Source organism: Vigna radiata, chromosome 3 (assembly GCF_000741045.1).
Source record: "Vigna radiata var. radiata cultivar VC1973A chromosome 3, Vradiata_ver6, whole genome shotgun sequence".
Taxonomy (NCBI): domain Eukaryota; kingdom Viridiplantae; phylum Streptophyta; class Magnoliopsida; order Fabales; family Fabaceae; genus Vigna; species Vigna radiata.
In genome coordinates this window covers 8,853,161-8,871,609 of record NC_028353.1, presented here as the reverse complement: position 1 = coordinate 8,871,609, position 18,449 = coordinate 8,853,161, and the positions used below count along the sequence as shown (strand labels likewise).

General features: G+C 34.3%; 4 protein-coding genes across 8 annotated transcripts; 1 reads left to right on the top strand and 3 right to left on the bottom strand.

The window, feature by feature from the left end:
* Positions 1-257: 257 nt before the first annotated feature.
* On the bottom strand, positions 258-3,636 carry LOC106756994 (alkaline/neutral invertase A, mitochondrial). Its single transcript, XM_014639580.2, has 6 exons — positions 2,899-3,636; positions 2,262-2,418; positions 1,897-2,108; positions 1,154-1,647; positions 935-983; positions 258-806 (listed from the first exon to the last, which is right to left on the bottom strand). The coding sequence occupies exons 1-6, from the start codon at positions 3,634-3,636 to the stop codon at positions 480-482; spliced, it is 1,977 nt and encodes a 658-aa protein (XP_014495066.1). The 3' UTR covers positions 258-479.
* A 1,855-nt stretch (positions 3,637-5,491) lies between these two features.
* LOC106757661 (Golgi apparatus membrane protein-like protein ECHIDNA) lies at positions 5,492-8,635 on the bottom strand. Its single transcript, XM_014640394.2, has 6 exons — positions 8,525-8,635; positions 8,175-8,231; positions 7,863-8,066; positions 7,637-7,696; positions 7,192-7,318; positions 5,492-6,009 (listed from the first exon to the last, which is right to left on the bottom strand). Exons 1-6 carry the CDS (start codon positions 8,537-8,539, stop codon positions 5,921-5,923), a joined length of 552 nt encoding a protein of 183 aa, XP_014495880.1. The 5' UTR covers positions 8,540-8,635; the 3' UTR covers positions 5,492-5,920.
* A 1,830-nt stretch (positions 8,636-10,465) lies between these two features.
* Positions 10,466-14,499, top strand: LOC106757660 (psbP domain-containing protein 1, chloroplastic). 4 transcript variants are annotated; one of them, XM_014640389.2, is made up of 9 exons: positions 10,466-10,576; positions 11,270-11,433; positions 11,791-11,925; positions 12,109-12,195; positions 12,301-12,388; positions 12,532-12,586; positions 13,177-13,237; positions 13,408-13,833; positions 14,092-14,499. In XM_014640389.2, the coding sequence occupies exons 2-9, from the start codon at positions 11,332-11,334 to the stop codon at positions 14,311-14,313; spliced, it is 1,176 nt and encodes a 391-aa protein (XP_014495875.1). In that variant the 5' UTR covers positions 10,466-10,576; positions 11,270-11,331; the 3' UTR covers positions 14,314-14,499. The 4 variants fall into 4 exon arrangements, with proteins under 4 accessions (XP_014495875.1, XP_014495878.1, XP_014495876.1 ...); XM_014640390.2 differs by having other exon boundaries at positions 10,537-10,652; XM_014640393.2 differs by lacking the exon at positions 10,466-10,576 and adding an exon at positions 11,575-11,628 and having other exon boundaries at positions 11,317-11,433.
* A 570-nt stretch (positions 14,500-15,069) lies between these two features.
* On the bottom strand, positions 15,070-18,400 carry LOC106757065 (AP-3 complex subunit mu). 2 transcript variants are annotated; one of them, XM_014639649.2, is made up of 8 exons: positions 18,142-18,400; positions 17,914-18,013; positions 17,724-17,834; positions 17,558-17,647; positions 17,227-17,474; positions 16,025-16,234; positions 15,655-15,862; positions 15,070-15,536 (listed from the first exon to the last, which is right to left on the bottom strand). In XM_014639649.2, exons 1-8 carry the CDS (start codon positions 18,174-18,176, stop codon positions 15,291-15,293), a joined length of 1,248 nt encoding a protein of 415 aa, XP_014495135.1. In that variant the 5' UTR covers positions 18,177-18,400; the 3' UTR covers positions 15,070-15,290. The 2 variants fall into 2 exon arrangements, with proteins under 2 accessions (XP_014495135.1, XP_022635083.1); XM_022779362.1 differs by lacking the exon at positions 17,914-18,013.
* Positions 18,401-18,449: the final 49 nt, after the last annotated feature.

The following is an 18,449-nucleotide window of genomic DNA, read 5'->3' as shown; positions in this document are numbered from 1 at the left end:
GCTTACATGTGTTGTGTGGTTGGGATGTACATTATGTATTGAAAATGTATTAGCTGCTAAAGGTTGAATTCCACTTGTTTGATATCATTCTGGGAGAGTTTACTACCTATAGTAATCGCATTTAGATTCCCTCTCTTCAGTCCCAAATCGATTAAAGGTAATAAGTTGTACCACGCAAACCTAAAAAGATGATTAATACAGGAAAGCCGTTCAATACAAATTGCGAATTAGTCGTAACCGTTGAAAGGATACTGGGGAACACCCTTTTACATTGTAAAGATCAGTTGACATAACTGGCAAAGTTTCGTATCTTTGAAATGAGGAACACATGTTAATAAAAGAAAATTCAGTATGTATATGTTTGCATATGTACAGATGCGTGAGAGTCTCCATCTCTCATAAAATGAAAGCCATATTAATCATATTCCTATAAAACTCATACCATACCCTAGACCTTTTATTGTATAAAAGGCCTCTCATCACACGAGAATCTGAGATTTGTCAGGGACACGAGAGGATTTGACTCTGCCACTCTTGTGAAGCAAACAAATACAATTCTCAAGGATCTCAAAATCCTCATCCCACCATAACAAGGAAGCCAAATTAGGATTCTTCAAAAGCATCTTAGATGCAAGGAACCCAGCTAAAGTCCAAGTTTGATAAAGCCGGGCTTGTTTGCCAATAAATCTTGCATTGGGTGTGTCATAATATTCTGGCCAAGAATCACGGGGCAGCCTTTTCTCAGCCAAAGCAACTGCTTTTTCTGCCAGTTCAGTTCTATTCATTTTCATGCATGCAAGTGTGAACTGAAGACAACATGGATTAGGAAACACATCAACATTGAAGCAAAGTTTAGTTGTGAAGATGAACAACAACTTTTTCTCAACTTTCCTTGATTAAAACAAACTTGTTTTCAATACGGAAAGAAATTTACCTGCCACAGAAGGGTTGGCCAGGACCCACCATTATGATATGACCAAGGGCTGCACAAGTTAAGCATGGTGTTTTTAGTTAAGACTTGAGATGTACACCACAGAGACAATAATACAAACACTATGCATTCTTTAATGTACTTTCTTTTATCCGAAAAGAGAAAAGAAAGAACTCAGGCCTGCTAAACAACTGAAAGAAATATGAAGGGAAAATTTTATACGTGTTCTTGGGGTCAGAGCCTGTAATTATTCGCCATTCATGATGCTCCAAGGCAGGATAACATATCTTAAGAGGCATTTCCCCCACTAGATCCTTCCAATTTGCTTCTATCAGATTCAAAATAGCATCATTCTGCCCTGGGGTGCCCAAAGAGGAAACGATTGACCAAAGATTTCCAAGCATGAAAAACCTGAAATCCATATGAGCTGGCTGCAGATTCCCTAAAAGATATCCTCCGTTGGTTGGAACCCAATCAATTAGCCACAAAGGGATTTGATCTGGATAGATGTTGAACTTGTTTGTGGCATCCAATGAGTACTCTTCTGTTTTGTACCTGTATATCTCATTCATCTTTTGCACATCCAACCAATAGTATTCTCTAATGTGAAATGATAGTGCACTGAGTCTGTTGTTAATTTCTCCAACCAGATTCTTGGAATTTTCATCTGAAGCAACCATATCACGGGCCGAGCGAAGAGCTGAGTAAAACAAGGCCTGCAAATCAAAAACTTACCACAAGTTCAACCAAAATCAGAGATTCTAAGAGTAGAGACAGAAATCTGAATCCAGAGTTTCTCATCTCAAGTTCAACCCCCGATACATTAATGTTGATTATATAACAAAAGTAGGAGTAGCTATAACAGACTAGGACTATCGCAGCTGAAACAAAAATTCGAGATTTCCAAATCCTTACCACACCTAATATAGAACACGAGAATGCAAACGTTGCTTATTTTCACTCACCTGAATCTCAAGGGGGTGGCCATGAATACCCATCCTCCTGTCTATCATGCAAGATCCATCGGTTACTAACAGAGAAGGAAACATATCAAAGCCATCCGTTAAGCACAGATTAAGGATCATTTTTAGGCCTGTTTGAACATCCAACCTTTCTTGCAAGCTGCAGTCCCCAGTAATCTTCCCATAAGCCTGCAGCAGGATGATCCACCACAATCCTACCAGGAAACCAAACAAAGAAACAAGTGATTTTGTGATGTTACTCAAATAATATTCTGAGAAATGCTGTTTTATAAAATGCTCGTACAATCAATCTCCCAAAGAATTACCCTTTTGCAACAGGCACATCGCAAAGAACAGAAAAATCTAACCTGAATCTACAGGAGCAACACGACCTATAGCTGATTCCCCAAAATCAGGATCTAAAACTTCTTCACTTTTTCCGTCAACTTTCATAGTTTTAACTTTGAAACTAGCAGGCATCAGGCCCTGCCCTGGGCTATGGCAGTCCACTGTTTTCTCCCAACTCTTGCAATTGAATAGGGAGAAGAATGCAGCGTATTAAACATCAATAAAGAGAAATCAATCATGACATGATGACAAACAACAGTATCACATTTATTTACGGCGGGCTTAATTAAGAACAAACCACCCATTTTATACATATTCTCTCTTAAGTGGTCTCTTAATTAAAAAAAAAATATCACTAATTCCTCCTGTTTTTCTAAATAGTTTTCTTCAAGTTAAACAGAAGTCATGCTGGAATGCAAGACTTCTGTAAAAAGACGTAAAGTTTGCTGTAAAGCATGAATTATCCATTTGACTAATTTCCTCAAAATTTACCTATATCGGTAGTTTTGGCTAAAAAATGTGTTTCCTCTTCATCCAGGTCTGTTTATTTTTTTTTCTCACGGCAACTTTTGGCACCAAAAGTAACAAACAATTTTATACTGTGTTATGCATTACTTTTAACGAAAACCCTTGATAAACTGCATGTATATATATTACCTGGAGTTGCAAGGTGTAAAGGAGAAAGTTCTTGACAATCTCCTTTTCTCCCTTGAGCAAGAAAGCAAGAGCCGAAGGGATAAAATCCCTTATAAAAACCTGATCATAATTCAAAGGTTGTTGATCATCCGAATCATTCGCTGCCACCGTCCCCACAGGGTTATCACAGTATGTCACGAGTGCCTCTTGCAATAAACTCCATGCCTCTTTCTCCACTTCTGTCTCCTCCTCCTCTACCTTCTCACCCTCTTGTTCATTCTCACTCTTGTTATTTTTCTCATCAGCTTCTAAACCAGACACTTCCTCTCCTCCAACACTATCCTCGTCATTGTCAACCCTTTCCTCCGCTGTTGGCTTCACATTCATGCCATCCTTTAGGTAAACCATTTTACCATTAATGTTCTCACATGTCTCCACGGAGCTTGAGAAGTCACGAGACTTGAATTTGAAGTCTATCCCGGCAATGGCAGACACACCCCGTTTTGTGGTTCTTGTTGTGCTTAAACCGATGGAACTTGATTGGCCAAAACTCGAAGAGAGCAGCCCGAAAACTTGTTGACTTCCATGCATTATGCGTCCAAATTCCCGCACGTGAAAAGGGCACTGCATGGTCTTGAGATGAAGATTGAGGTCACAAGCGGTTGAGTTATTGGACATAGACATGATCAGAGTATGGTGACATCTTGCAAGAAACGATGAATTCTTGTGACCAATTAGGATCTTAGGGGATGGTTTCATGGTGCAGTTGCAAACAAGGTTGATCGTGATCATAACAAAAGAATACAAACGAAGCACGTGGAAGTAGTTGATATAGATGATTTTGAATGTTTTATCAATTAATATAACGTTAATGGAAACGATAGAGAGGTTTGAGAAAGGATGTTTTAAACTTGTGAAAAGAAACAAGCATGGAGAAAACCATGTTTGAATTTGAATGTAACCTTTTTCTTATGTATAGGAAGTGAAATGCTACCTTGGGAAACGAAGATTGAGATTCTGATTTCTCACCACAGAATCCCCATGGTTACCTATTTCTTTTGTTTCCCCTTTTAGTAAACTATTTATTTTAGATTTTTATGGTTGAATATCTACGAGTAGATCTATTAGCTGCTTACAAAATTTAGGTTACTCTCTATTTCTAACTTGAACGTGGGGTTTGAAGTTTGCAGTAGTAAGTCTCAACCGTGATATTTGTATTCTCTGATCAGAGTAAAGTGATGTATTTTTGCTAATTTTGGGGGAAGTTGCGTTATCTTCGGCCAAGCATATAGCTAGGGATAGGGTTTTCTTCTTTCGTGGAGAATTCTTTCCAACAAAATGATTGTTGAACAATTTCTTAAAAGTGCATTCGAATTAGCCTATTATAGTTTACTACAATCAAAAGTTTATTTTAAGATTCTTTCTATTTAATCTGAACAAAAGTTAACCATATTAGAGTATTATCTAACATCAAAATTTAAGAAAATACATTAAATATTTATTACTCCACCAATATAAGCTTTTTCTAAAAAAAATAAAACAATTCGTGTGCATAGTACTTCTTTTTGCATAAACTTTAATTTCTCTGTATTATAACCTGAAATTTTAAAGAGAAATACAGGTGACGTGAGTGATGTTAGGTGAGGATAAATGAGAAGAAGAAAAAATTGAAAAAAATGTGCGGATTACAAGTTATTTTAATTTATTTTTATTTGTCTTCATTGACTTATTTATATTTTGTTTCCATCTCTTAAAGTATATTTTTGTTTTCTATGCATATTTTTTCATATACTCTACTTTTAGCATTTTCCTCCTTAAAAGGAAATAATATGAATAGATGTCGTTACAAGAAGAACGATAAAATCATATTTGAAAAGGACTTTTCTATGTATGATAAAAATAAATACATAATATATTATTTAATATACATAACATACAATACCAAAAATTAAGCTACAAAATACTGTCTTTATTTTATTTTAAATAAAATAAAAAATAAAGCATAGTAAAGAGAGTTTGCTATTGTTTTAAACGATATTCTAAACAATTTACTTTCTTGTCTTTGTTAGGAAAGAGAAGCAAAGGGCTTGTCTAGTGTGAAATATGGTTTTATGTTTTTCATTTTCTTTTTTTCACTGTTAAACCCTTGTGTTTCTGCTTTGTTCTTTGATTGCAAGATTTTGTAGAAGAATTAGTGAGCATAAATAGAAAATAGATTGAAAACACTGACATGACATGTTTGTAATTAGAAGTGAAATAATAAAACATTTTCATGTACACAAGAAGGAAAGCAGTGCCCTTGATCTTATTAGCCTACACACATTCTCTCAGAGCTCAGCAGTCTCCTGTGTTCTGCAAATGCATAGATGCGTCCAAATTGGCAAAAAAGAGAATTTGTTACAAAATGGAGAAGTATTTAAGTTTATTATCTGTATATGAGGTGGTTCATAAAAATGTTTGTTTGGCTGGGTTTCATTAAATATGTCTTTTCAGATATAGGGTTGAGTTACCTGTTTTTAGGTTCGTTTTGTATTTCTTTGTTCACATGGGTATTGGCTTAACTGAGATATCGTAGCACCATAAAATCGTAATAATACGTAATGATCATAGCTTTTATAACATAAATGATACAATGGATACAGAGATAGAGTAATAAAAAACGTTATTCCTAAAACTTGAATGCAAAAAAGTAACTAAGAAAAAGCATGATTTGCAGTTGGAAAAGTAATTATTTTGGCATGTGATTCGACAATAATAGTCATAGCCACTACAGTGGAAGGTACAAAATTTTGCATGTGCTGGCATACAGTCAATGCAATTTACCTAATACTCTAGCCATTGAGTCATTTAGCTGGTTGCTGGACTGGGCGAGGGCTACCTCTCCTCTTTCAGACTCTTTATTACTCTAAGTAGTCTATACTTTTCCTTGGAGAACAGGGAGTTCCTTAAATCCATACATTCTACATAAAGTCATCCTCAATTCATCATATGTGATTTTGGGATAAGAATTTCCTCTGCAACTGACGTAGGGGTAAAAGATTCCTCAAACAACACTGAATGCTGATTGTAATGTAGATGTGACCCGTGAGGCAATTGTTTGGGTGGCAAATTGTTGAATCCGTTTCTTAGCATCTGAAAATGACCAATCAACGGTATCCATTGCAAATTGTTTCTCCATTTGATAAATATAAAGGATTGCCAAACAAAAAGGAACATTTGCGTAGAAAGAAATCCTTCCAGTTAGGAAGAAACACATATCTCATTTGTGTCCTCTTTTTCTTCCCTTAATAGAAAAATGATACCTCAGAGATAAACGAGAAAGAAAATGTACTCTTTCATTTAACCAACTGTCATTGTTTATTGGGATGACTAGGAAGTGGACAACTTTGTGGACTGTTGATTTAAATTCAGGGCAGAAAGGGAGACACAGGTAGAACTACCAGTCTCACGATGTGAGATATGAAATTAAGCTTAGAAGAACTAACAAGGCATATATATGTTTCATGCATATTCACAGGACCACATAAATTAAAATGAAATATGCTTCCCTGGCATGCATGCAATGCAGAAAACATTGATGCAACAGTTAAAATATAGAACCTAAAGTTCATCCCCAAAAAAAAGTATGCGATGTATTTGTTACAATTTACAAAGCATTATTCCTTTTGCTTTCCGTTTTCACGCCCCATTGACTTAATCATGATTCGTTGTCAGTACAAGTGTACAACCATTTCTACTATCTTAACGATGACAACACAAGAATTTCTTTGATTAGGAATCAATATAGACTAAGAGCATCGTAATGATCTAATAAAATGACCCTGCTAATCCAACAGAATCCACCGAATAGATTGTAATTTTAAGCAGCATATACAAGAATGCAATTTAAAAGGCATTAACAATCATAAAATCCTACATATATATAGTGGCATCTACAACCTTTGACCCAGATATCGTGACCCAACCGCAAGAAATAATGATAAAAGAAAAGCAATTACGTTGAGGGGCAAATAGTGCCAATCGCACCAAACCAGAAAATTATACGAAAATTCATAAATTATACCATTTGACATGTAAACAATGAACTCTAAACATGTTTTTATAGAACCCCACAAGAGAAACAGATGCAATCAAATTATATGTCCCAATTTCAACTCTTGAAAATGACATTATTAATTTGTTAGCAGTATAATGAATTAATTTATGTTGGAAGTATGGAGGTAAATTAGAGTGAGCAAGTGACCCCACCTTAAACCAATAAATATTACTGGAAATATAAGATACAATTTGAATAACATACACAAATCAGCATACCTTTTTGGCATTTGGTAAAACCAATAATATTTGCAACACTAAGGGTTAAACAAACTCCAACAACTAGGAGGTAATCAGCTTGCAGCTTTATTAGTGAGAATATTGCCATCAGGGTCCACGCAACTGCCTGCAGAGGAATACACAAGAAAATGATGTAATGGATAACAAAGTTTTGAATGAGGGGTGATAAAAAAACAAAATGTAAGCAGTGGAAAAACCCAAATGTCAATTATACTTTCCATTCAGATCCACCATTTGAGAGAATCGGTCACTCTATTTACCTTATTCAGTACTCATATCAAAACAACACATGAATGAACCATCTAAATAAGCCTTATCTGTGCACAACCCCTTCGATTTTTCTGACAAATTACCATAAATAGCCAAAGGATATAAGAAAAACTAGAATGTCATCACAATCTCTTATGGATTGATGTTTTCTTACTGTAAGGTAAAGTGTCCACCAGAAAAGCCATGAATCTTTCTTGTTGATCCGGGCCAATGACTGGAGAAAAAACAAAATAGATACGTAATGTATATCCATAGCATTTTGATGCAATCTTATGCAACTCAGCAGAGACATTATAGATAAACAGAGCACAGAGAGATATCATTTAAAAAAAAATGATAACAACATGCAAGTTGCAACTGAGTAAACAAGCAATTCGCACCTCTTGATCAAGACACTCAAATCTCCAAACACTCTCACCCAGATCATTTATTTCATTCCACCACCGTAAACCAACTAAAATTCTCCCACTCACATTCTTGACTACCCAAAAATCAAGAGCGGCTAGAAGGACAGTAATCACGAAAATGATGACAAAGTTATCAATAAAGAGGGTAGAGAGAATGTAAAATGCCAAAGCCGCAGCCTGCCAGACACAAAAAACGAAAAACGTTACACTTTTTAGAACTAACAACTGCCATTGGCGAATAGAGAAAAATGTTGAAATAATGTAAACACATGAAATAAAGTGAACCTTGAAGAGAACATGAAATAAGCAAGTGTTTGGATTAGCGTAGTTTTCCTCTACAGGCTGCACGCATAGTACAATGTGATGAATTAATTATCGTAGAAAAAAGAACAATAATATAATCATTCCAACCAAATCAATGGACAGACAACGAACTTGAGTTGAAATTATAAGAAATTTAAAACATGCTAATTAGGTGTACATAATTTCGTTATTTTTCTTCAACGTAGAAGAGAAATTTAAAAATGTATCTAACAAAGAAGGGGGAAATGGAAAGAAAGAAACGAGATCGTATTCAATTATCCTAATAGAATGAAATGCAGAAAACATACATTATTGATTGAAATTTTACATACCTGTCCCAGATCCATAGTTGTGACTGAGATCAAGCTTGGGAAAGATTTATTGACAATATATAACAACGCATTACTAACTTCTGAAAGGGCGTGCTATAACTAATATATCTCATTCATATACAACTCTCTCTCTTTCTAAATGGTAATTCACCAACCATACCATCACACAAATGAAAAAAGTAACTGCTTATTTTAAGATTAATTTATGAAATAAATAAGTAATAAAAAATTATGCTTTTGAAGGATTAAATTTTCTGGATAATTTTAAAGATTACTTTTGTGTCAAAGGCATTAAAAATATATTTAAAATACAATAACGAAAATTAAATTCTTAAAAAAGACTAAAATAATTACTTCTAAAACTTTTTTTACATTTATTTTTCTGTAAATATTAAGTTTTCAACTCCATTTTTCTTAGTATAATCATAATTATTTATGTTCTTACTTTTTTATTTGCAATAATTATACACTTGTATTTTTTCTTATTTCTTTAGCTGCAAAAGAATTTATTAAAAGGCTGTTGAGTACTATGTACAATAATCCCAAGTGCATTAATACAAAATACATAATGTTTGTACCCTAATTCAAAAATGGTTCTTTCAAATCCACCATATATATATATATATATATAAAACGTTGCATCACATGCCTTTTAAGCTTAGAGCTCCTAAATTTTCATGATGATAGCCAATACAGTACACATTCATAATATTATTCATTTTTTTAATACATTAACGAGGATTATTTAGATAAACTTTTAAATCTGAGATTTTATTCTTTGTAGTAAGTAGAGAATGCTTAGATTCTTTATATACAAATTTTTACCTTCAATCCACCTAAATATAATAGTTTTAGAAACAATATTTAATTATATATCTAATTTTTGTTGTTTTATTCGTTTTCGTCACAATTTTTTGTAACTAATTTAGATTGATTTAATTTAGTTTTCTTATTAAAATTGTATAAACATTGAATTAGTATAATATATTTTTTTTTGCAAATACCACATGTCGTAGCATTTTATTTTAATTTTAATTTTTTTTAGTCAAAACAAGTATGGTATCAAGTCATTATTTTGTGTTAATAATGACAATGTCTCGTAACAACATAAAATATTAATGTTATATATTCAATTTAGTTTTTATATTATTTTTTTAACTCTTAATCTTATACAAATTAGAAAGTGTTGTTTATGTCCATGGATCATATTAATAATTAAATTTATGCATATTAAAATAATTTTTTAAAATTTATTCATTAAATTACTCAACCTAAATATTGAAATTAATTTTATTATTTTAATTTAAATTAAAAAAAATACATATTTTAAATTTATACTTATTTGAAAATTTTAATTAAGACAATCAAATTAACTGTTGATTAAAAGAATCAACTAATTCAAGAAAAACGATAAAAAAATTTAAAATATGAATGTAAGGTTTTTATTGTAAATTTTAGACTTTAATATTTAAAAAAAATAAAAAATATATTTTCTTTTGTTATTATTGATATATTTTACATTTTGTAACTTAATTTTTCTATTTAAATAATTTTTTTAAAATAAATAATATTTAATAAAATTTTCATAAAATAGAATCTTTGACTTTTATTTTTATTAGTAAATAAATTAAATTCAATTTTAAGTAAGTTAGTACCCTTAACTTGAATAAATTGAAAAAATCTTATAATTTCAAGGAAACCGTTGTAAGCAAATAAAAAATTCAACTAAATACTGCGTTACACTAATATGACAAGTTAAAAAGATTTAAAAAGTAAATAAAATTTAAATAAATAATCCATTTAAATGTGACTTAATTAAATAGAAAAATCAGAATCAAAATTAATCAAAACAACAAAAATTATGAGCAAAATATTAATTAATCCGCGGAATAAATTGTTTAACTGAGTATTTTTGTTTGTTTTAAGTTAGGGGATAAGAAGGGAAGATGAGACGAGGAAATTGATTTGAGATAACCCATTCATTGCTTTTACATTTTCGTTTTTCATTTATTCCTTCGCAGACTTCCGTACCTTTCACTCTCCTCTATCCAGGTTCTCTCTTCTTCCTCTCTTTACCGTTATACATTGCTGATCAAGTTTACCACCTTTCATTTAGGCTATTCGCAAGGTACCTCGTGTTTAGGGAAGCACAAACTATAGTTTAAGGGATTGAAGAGGAATGCAATTGCAATTTAGCATATTAAGGTCATAGATTAGGTATTGAAAGGGAAAACGAGAATGCCCGTGTAAGTTTAACTTCAATTTCCAAGTGGGAAAATAAATTCTAGCACTTGTGTGATTGCTGAGTATGTATTACTGGTCGCAGGATAATTGTATTACCGCTGTGGTAGGACTTATCCTTTTATGACTATGTTTGATAATAACTTTTCACTGTTTTCTATTATAGGAAACTATTTTACTTAAAAAAAAAAAGTTAAATTCAAATAAATAGTCACGTAAAAGAGTAAAATGGTAAGAAATAGCGTCCTATAGAGAGAAAACACTATAAAGGCACAGACAGTTAAGTTGTATTATGTTTTGGTGATGTTTGATTCTGGTTTGATGCTGGAGCAATGGTATGCCAACACGGATTGGGATTTGAAATTGTTGAAATTTGGCTGAAGGTGGTATGATGAGTGTTGTAAAAATGTTAATCTCCTTAATGTGAGCAAAAATTGTTGAATGAAATCACTGTCATAGATGCTTTGAAACTATTTCGAGTTAATATAGTTTACCGCTTTTCAGCCTTATATCAACACTTTGGACTAGGCTCTACACACTCATAGCAACCCTGCGTGGAGGGAAGCATGGCAAGACTGGCGGCAATCCAAGAGCACCTACTATCTTGCTCTCCCTTGACCCCCTCTCTTTCTGACTTAAGTGGAACCAGACTTCATACTCAACATCAGGTCCTCTTCTCTCTAATTCTTTCTTCCTCATATTCTCTATATCATCATCAATATCATTTAATCCAATGCCTGTCTCCTTTAATTCAATGTTCAATCCTTTGGTGTTTCTACACTAATTGCTGTGTGTGCATTTAGCAGCAGATGGTGAACAGCATTGTATTATTCTATTGTATGTTTATATACTACTATTACTAGGTAAACTCAGCTACACAATTCCTGTATTTGTCCTGTTGAGTTGAATTGAGTTAACGTTTTCCACAAACTTTTAAGTTAATACTTGAAGAATTTATGCATCAAAGTGATAAATAAAGCACATATACTCCTCCCTAACTCCCAGCATACTTTTCTTGGGTACAGTTGAAGAGAAAATTATGGCAGCAAAAAGGCACTCTTTATGTATCCGCATCAAGCACCAAGAAAATCTTCAACATGGGAGGCATCAGATTTATTGGAGTGTTTTTGTCTAGGCTCCTTGTCAAAGAGGGTCACCGAGTATGACTTACCCATTTCGTGTTAACTCTACTACGCCTGTGTTTGTTTTGGTGCATTCCTCTGTGAATGCAATTCTAAGGAATCATATCTTTGAAAACCTTTTATACGTATATTTGGCTATGCCGTATAGTTCAAAATTACATTCCAAAGAAAATTTGATGATAGAACATATGAATTTGGCAGGTGACTTTATTTACAAGAGGTAAAGCGCCTGTCACTCAACAATTGCCAGGTGAATCAGACGGTGATTATGCTGTTTTTTCTTCCAAGGTATCTAATTGAAAATTAAATATTGAATTCACCTTCTTGTAAGGCATGATGAGAATGTGTGTCTTTCATGAGCATTTACATTTTGTAGCATTTTTAATTTCCCAGATCTTGCATTCGAAAGGTGACAGAAAGGACTTTGAATTTGAAAAATCCAGTCTCTCAGCAGAGGAGTTTGATGTTATTTGCGTAAATGGTATGCAAATTCCTACTTGTTCACACCTTCTGTGCGTATTGTTTTCCTACAATTTCATTATACATTTTTACTCTTTAGGTTCTAGTCGTGATTTTTCATAACTTTTGTCTGATGAGACTCGTAAATTTTTCGGCATGTTTCAGGACGTGAGGCAGACGAAGTTGAGCCTGTATTTGATGCTCTGCCTAATCTGGAACAGTAAGCTGCGTAATGTGTCTTTCATTTCATATAACATAAAAGCAGATTGCCATTGTTCAACTTATCAATGAGTTACCTAGTCAACTGAATTTTAAGAATAAATTTGATTGCACTTCAAGAGAATCATCACACTGTTCTCTTCATTATATGACATTCAAGATAGAAAATCATTTGTAACACGGATAATTTATGGAGTTCTCCAACTCTTGGCTCAGCAAGATAGTTCTTGAAATCTTGAAGAAGCTATGTTAACTGTCATGCCATGCTCTTCTTTTGCTTTGATATGTAGAAATTGGAATTTGCACCAATTAGATGGCTTAGACTTTAGGTGTACAGATTGAGATCAATGTGAAATTGAATTGGCTTTTTTCTTTCCAAAGGCAAAGAGGAATAATAGTCAACGTAGCAAGGGTAGGTAAGATTAGTAAGACGTATTTAAACATGAAATACTGTTGTAAGCTTAAATGTTAAACATCACAGCTTTACAAATAATTAAATTATAAAATTGAAATTGCATACTAAAAAATGTCTGGTAATATTTTGTAATATGCCTCTAATCTTCATTTTGTTTTTAATCTTCCCGTTGTCAGGTTTCTTTACCGTTCTTCCGCTGGTGTCTATCTCAAATCTGACCTATTACCTCATGCAGAGGTCAGTTACGTTTTACATTCTGGTAAATTGTGTCTGCTATATCCATAGACTGGGTGTGAACCAGATATTAGAACCTTAGTCCAACCTGGGTGAACGTTTTTTCCTTTACTGTTCTTGCATGGTCCATCTACAACTTGGCTTTAATTTTATCCCTGCTAATATATAATCAGGCTAAAGGTTTTGCAGTTTCTAGAAGGAAAGCAGCGTCTTTGATCTTATCAACCTACATTCTCTCAAAGGTCGGCATAGCACTGGCTCAGCAGTCTCCTGTGTTCCGGGAATACATAGATGCATTTGATGGTTATTCATTCCAGTACCCAAGGAGTTGGATTCAAGTCCGTGGTGCTGGGGCTGACATATTCTTCAGGGACCCTTATGTTCTTGATGAAAATCTCTCTCTTGAAATTTCTTCACCTTCATCCTCCCAATACAAGAGTGTTGAAGACTTGGGTCCACCCCAAGAAGCTGGAAAGAAAGTTCTCAAACAATATCTGACTGAGTTTATGTCTACTAGACTCGGTGTTAGACGTGAATCAAATATTCTTTCGACTTCTTCAAGAGTAGCTGATGATGGCAAGTTGTACTATGAAGTTGAGGTTGGTTAACAATTACATTCAAATAATCAGTTGCATGAGTGTTTCTTTACTCACAACACACCTCACAATGATGATCATAGCATGTACTGCCAGATAAAACTAGTTGATACAATTATAAGTGAGGTGCATAAGAAATTGGTAATAAAATCACTTTGGATAGATAATGCATCTCGAAGGCGTTCGTAAATCATATGCCTTCTCACTTCTGATTGGAAAATCACATAATTGACCAGTTGAATTTATTGTCTGTGTTGCTAGGTAAACATCAAGTCATATGCAAACAACAATGAACTTGCTGTTATGCCACAAGACCGGGTGGCTCGTCTGGAATGGGACCGGAGGTACCTATCTGTTCTTGGAGTTGAAAACAACCAACTGTATGAGTTGAGATTGCAGGTGCCGGAAAATGTGTTTGCAGAGGAGGAAAGTGATCTTCGTAGAGTCATGGATTCGTTTCGAGTGAGCAAGATTGCTGCTTAGAACTAGAATGTTGGATACATGAATATGCGCGTTGTTCTTGGAACATAATCTTTTCTTTTCTTTTTTTATTTCTTATCAATTCTAAAAATTATTTTTCTCTAACTCTTTTGCTATAATTTGGGCTCTGTTTATTGTTTTGTTACACTCTTATCTTCATTTTCGTATCTATTTAAGTCTGTTTGAGAACATGACATTTAACTTGAGCTATTCTGGTGTATCTCGATTACTCAAACCATCGGACTTATAAAAATGGTCTCACTAATCTTTAAGCCTCATCTAAAATAAGAATGTTAAACCAGTGTTGTGCTGAAAGCGACTTAATTTTATTTATTTTAGTTGAAGGGACTGAATTATTATATCAATGATACGAAATCTATATAATTGGAAAAGCGGAAGAAAACCAAATCAAGCTTTAGTTTAAGTAAACCAAAAATAAAAATAAAAATAACCAAGCTTAGGGTGTAGGATAAGTCCTTATTATAAGATGGGCATACGATGATAATGTTTGTTCAACTTCTCTCAGTTAGTCAAGTTCTTGCATGCGACAGACAATTACATTGTGTTCAACATTACTTATTCATCTGATCCATCATCCATATTGAAGTGAAAGTTTTATGTACCATAAATTCTATTTTATTTCAAGATACTCGAATAATAGGGTTTCATATCTAAAATTTATCCCAAATTCAAAGAAAATTGTTGGATAAAATTAAGTAGAGAGGATCAATCGTTTATCTAAGATCTTAAACCACACAATTAATTGTCAATGCTGCCAATCTTCGACGCGAGAAATAGATTTGTGATACACGTCGCAAGATTCTTTCATAAACCCTGGCGATAAATCCACCACTAAAATAATTTGAAACCAGAAGAGAACACTATCCAACTCTTTACAAATGAAACCGGTCGAGTAAATGAACAAAATTTCATGTCCAGAATCATTACAAGTCTTAGACAATTCAATGATAAATACACAATTATGACCTCACTTCAAATTCTCCTGCTCGAGTAAGAGCTCGAAACCCTTTATAAAAACGGTAGGGTACAGTCCTCAGATCCAGTTTATCTATTTGCAGACCAGAGAGGGCAACACCCATAATCCTAAAACCCACTTGAAACGTGGGAAAGACGTGAAGGCGCTCCAATCCAGTCTCCAGCACCAATGTTCCCGACAATGAAGGAGCTTTATCCTTTGGGATCCTACCAATGGACCAAGAGCATGTCTGTAGAAACAAAGAAAGCTCCATTACAAAAAGAAGGACAAAGAAGTTATATCTGACTATTATGACTTCCTGGAATCTACCGTAGATAACAAAAGAAAGATTGGTGCTTAATAGGTACCTTGTCAGACAGTATGTTTACTATTCCATAATTTGAAGTCAGATCAGCTGATAAGATGCAAGAAGGAAGCTGAAACTGGACAGTTACGGAATCGATTGTCTTTCCTGGATCATTTCTTATTCCAACCAATACACTAAGACGGCATGTTCCACCATCTGAAGTCAACTGTGGCTTTACATATATCGGGGTGTTCTTCAATTTTCTAACTCTGAAAAATAAAGGTGACAAGCAAACTTTTAGATAAATAGAAATTTGGGGATACCGTCGAATAAAATTTAACATTTATAATTATATCTTTATTCATACCGACTTCGCAAATTAACGTTTCAAATCCTAATTCAGACAGCAACAAAAAGGCCGGAGACCATACCTGTAACTCATGAGCTTAAACTGCCCATCAGGAGGCACAAATGAAAGAAATTGATGGGATTCCCAGGGCCGATATCTAACACAGGGATGGAACCTCACATCATCAAGGATTGAAGGATTTGAAAACGAAAGAGTCAAATCAGGAAGACCAGTGATATGGGAATTCACTTGAACCTCACCGTTGATCTCACATTTCACCAGAACTCCGTCCCTGAACCAACAGAACTTTAGCAGCGAGTACAACAGAAGCTGAAGGAACAGTGCATAAGATACTAACTACAAAGGAGGAGTGTGAAGACAATCATTGAAAATTCGGCCCTAGCCACATAAAGTTCCACAAGTTCAAGCTTCCACGCATCAGAAAGAAAGTCTATGCAGGAAAATGGAAAGGAATAAACGAAATTAAAGAGGAATCCAAAGATCACCGGTTCTTCAACTCTTTGCTAGAAACGGAAGCCATGTTAATATAAAAAGTATAGGAATTTGTGTTATCCACTATCCTTTGATTGTTACCTCTCTGTCACATACCTAGTTATTTATTAAACATAACAAATGACCCATATTTGAATGACTTGAAATTGATCTAGCATCTTTGCCTAAAATGACCCATATGTGAATGTATACACAAGACTTGAAGCTTTGCAGAACTACATCCCCAATTGCTTATTCATTATGTCATTGTACTATTTCAAGAAATATTCAGTTTGCAAAATAAGGAGTGAAAAAAGGACTTCACTCCAGTAAAAGAAGATTGAGTGAGTGTCAAAGCAAACGAGGGAAGAAAAGGAAAATTACACTACTAAGTTGTACAGTGACCTAACAGCAACAACAAAGCCTTATCTCCTTAAGTGAGATTGGCTACATGGATCGCACATCATTTGCCCCGGTTAAGGACTACAGTTTCAGAAGTTATGCAGTAACCTATCCCACAAATAAGCTTTCGCTGTTAATGTATTATAGTGAAATTTTATTCTTGTAAAGGCACACAAGTTTCTTCTGCTTGTAGCCTCAGATTCAAAATTTCAAATTTCCTATGAAAAGCAATGTCCAAAGGAACCTACCCAAAATAGATTCAATGTGAAATTTTTAACTTTCCAAGTTTAGCCAAAATTACAAACAAATAACACCAAAAGTAAAAAATATCAAAACACCAAAAAATTATCTCTGTTTTGAAGCGAAAGACAACAATTCGAGAAGATAGACCTGTTTATTGTTGCATCCATTTCTTCTACAAGATCTACATAAATTTCATTGCTGGCATACTTTGTGTCCGTTGTTCTCCAGGGAACAAGAGATGCAGTAGCACCTGGGAGGGTGTCACTCACATTGGAGCTGCTGCCAGTCACAACACTCAAGACTTTGCTAACAATATTTGGTGGGGCTATCATCTCTCGCAGGATATTAGGCTCTGTAGTTAGCGGGAAGCCATTGTCTATCATCTCATCCAGAAGCTACAATAGCATAACAACTTTACATCTAAACAACAAATCGAGAGGGGTAAAATGCAAAAGAACGCTTTGGCAACTGTTAATACCTCGTACACAATGACAAAGTTGTCTTTGATCAAGTCTTCATTCAATCCCCCAAGATAGTCACTGAGAACATCAGCTACCCTACAAAGGAACTAAAAATGAGATGGTTAAAAAAACAAATGCAGAAGCATTGGCTCATGAGTTGCAAATAACTTGGAAGATACATACCTCAGTGGCCATCAATGGGGGCATTTCGACTTGAGCGCAGGCCAAAAAAGTGATTCCCTCGCGAAAAACTTGGAATAGATAATGCGTGGGGGAAGCAATAACCGGTTGTTGCTACACAGAGAAGAAAAGAGAAGGTAAATAAAAATAAAAGGTAGAGAAAAATGAGATAGTAAGGAACGAAAATGAAAACCTTAAAAGAACCAGGTTGAGAAATGGCTTGGTCCCAGAACCAGGCACATATTGAGCGATCTACGCGGTGGCCACTAAGCTGTTTCTCTAGCATTACCTCTCTAAGGAATCCAATTTTCAGAATCATCAAATTAAAGTGGAAATTTAAATTCGAAATTGGAAATTGAGAAAATTGAAATTAACTTGTTCTGAAAATCCTAGAGAGAGTAAGGGAATGTGTGAATCTTACCCAGAATCGGACAGAAGAAATATGCACTGCAACATTTCTCTTTCTCGCTCAAAATCAGAGCGGAGAAAAAAGGGGGAGCAAGATAGTGATGATCGCAGTAATTAAATCGAAAAGTTAAAAAGGTCTGCGAAAGGAAAAGTTTGTGATCAATCCACCAAGCTACGCTAGTTTCGTCGTCCTTCACTTCCCACCACACCATTCATCTCTGCCAATTCGCAACATTTTTCAACTAAAATTAATACACACAAACATAGTGTATAGTATACACAGACATATAACCAAAAAAAGAGGGTAATTTTCCCCGAGAC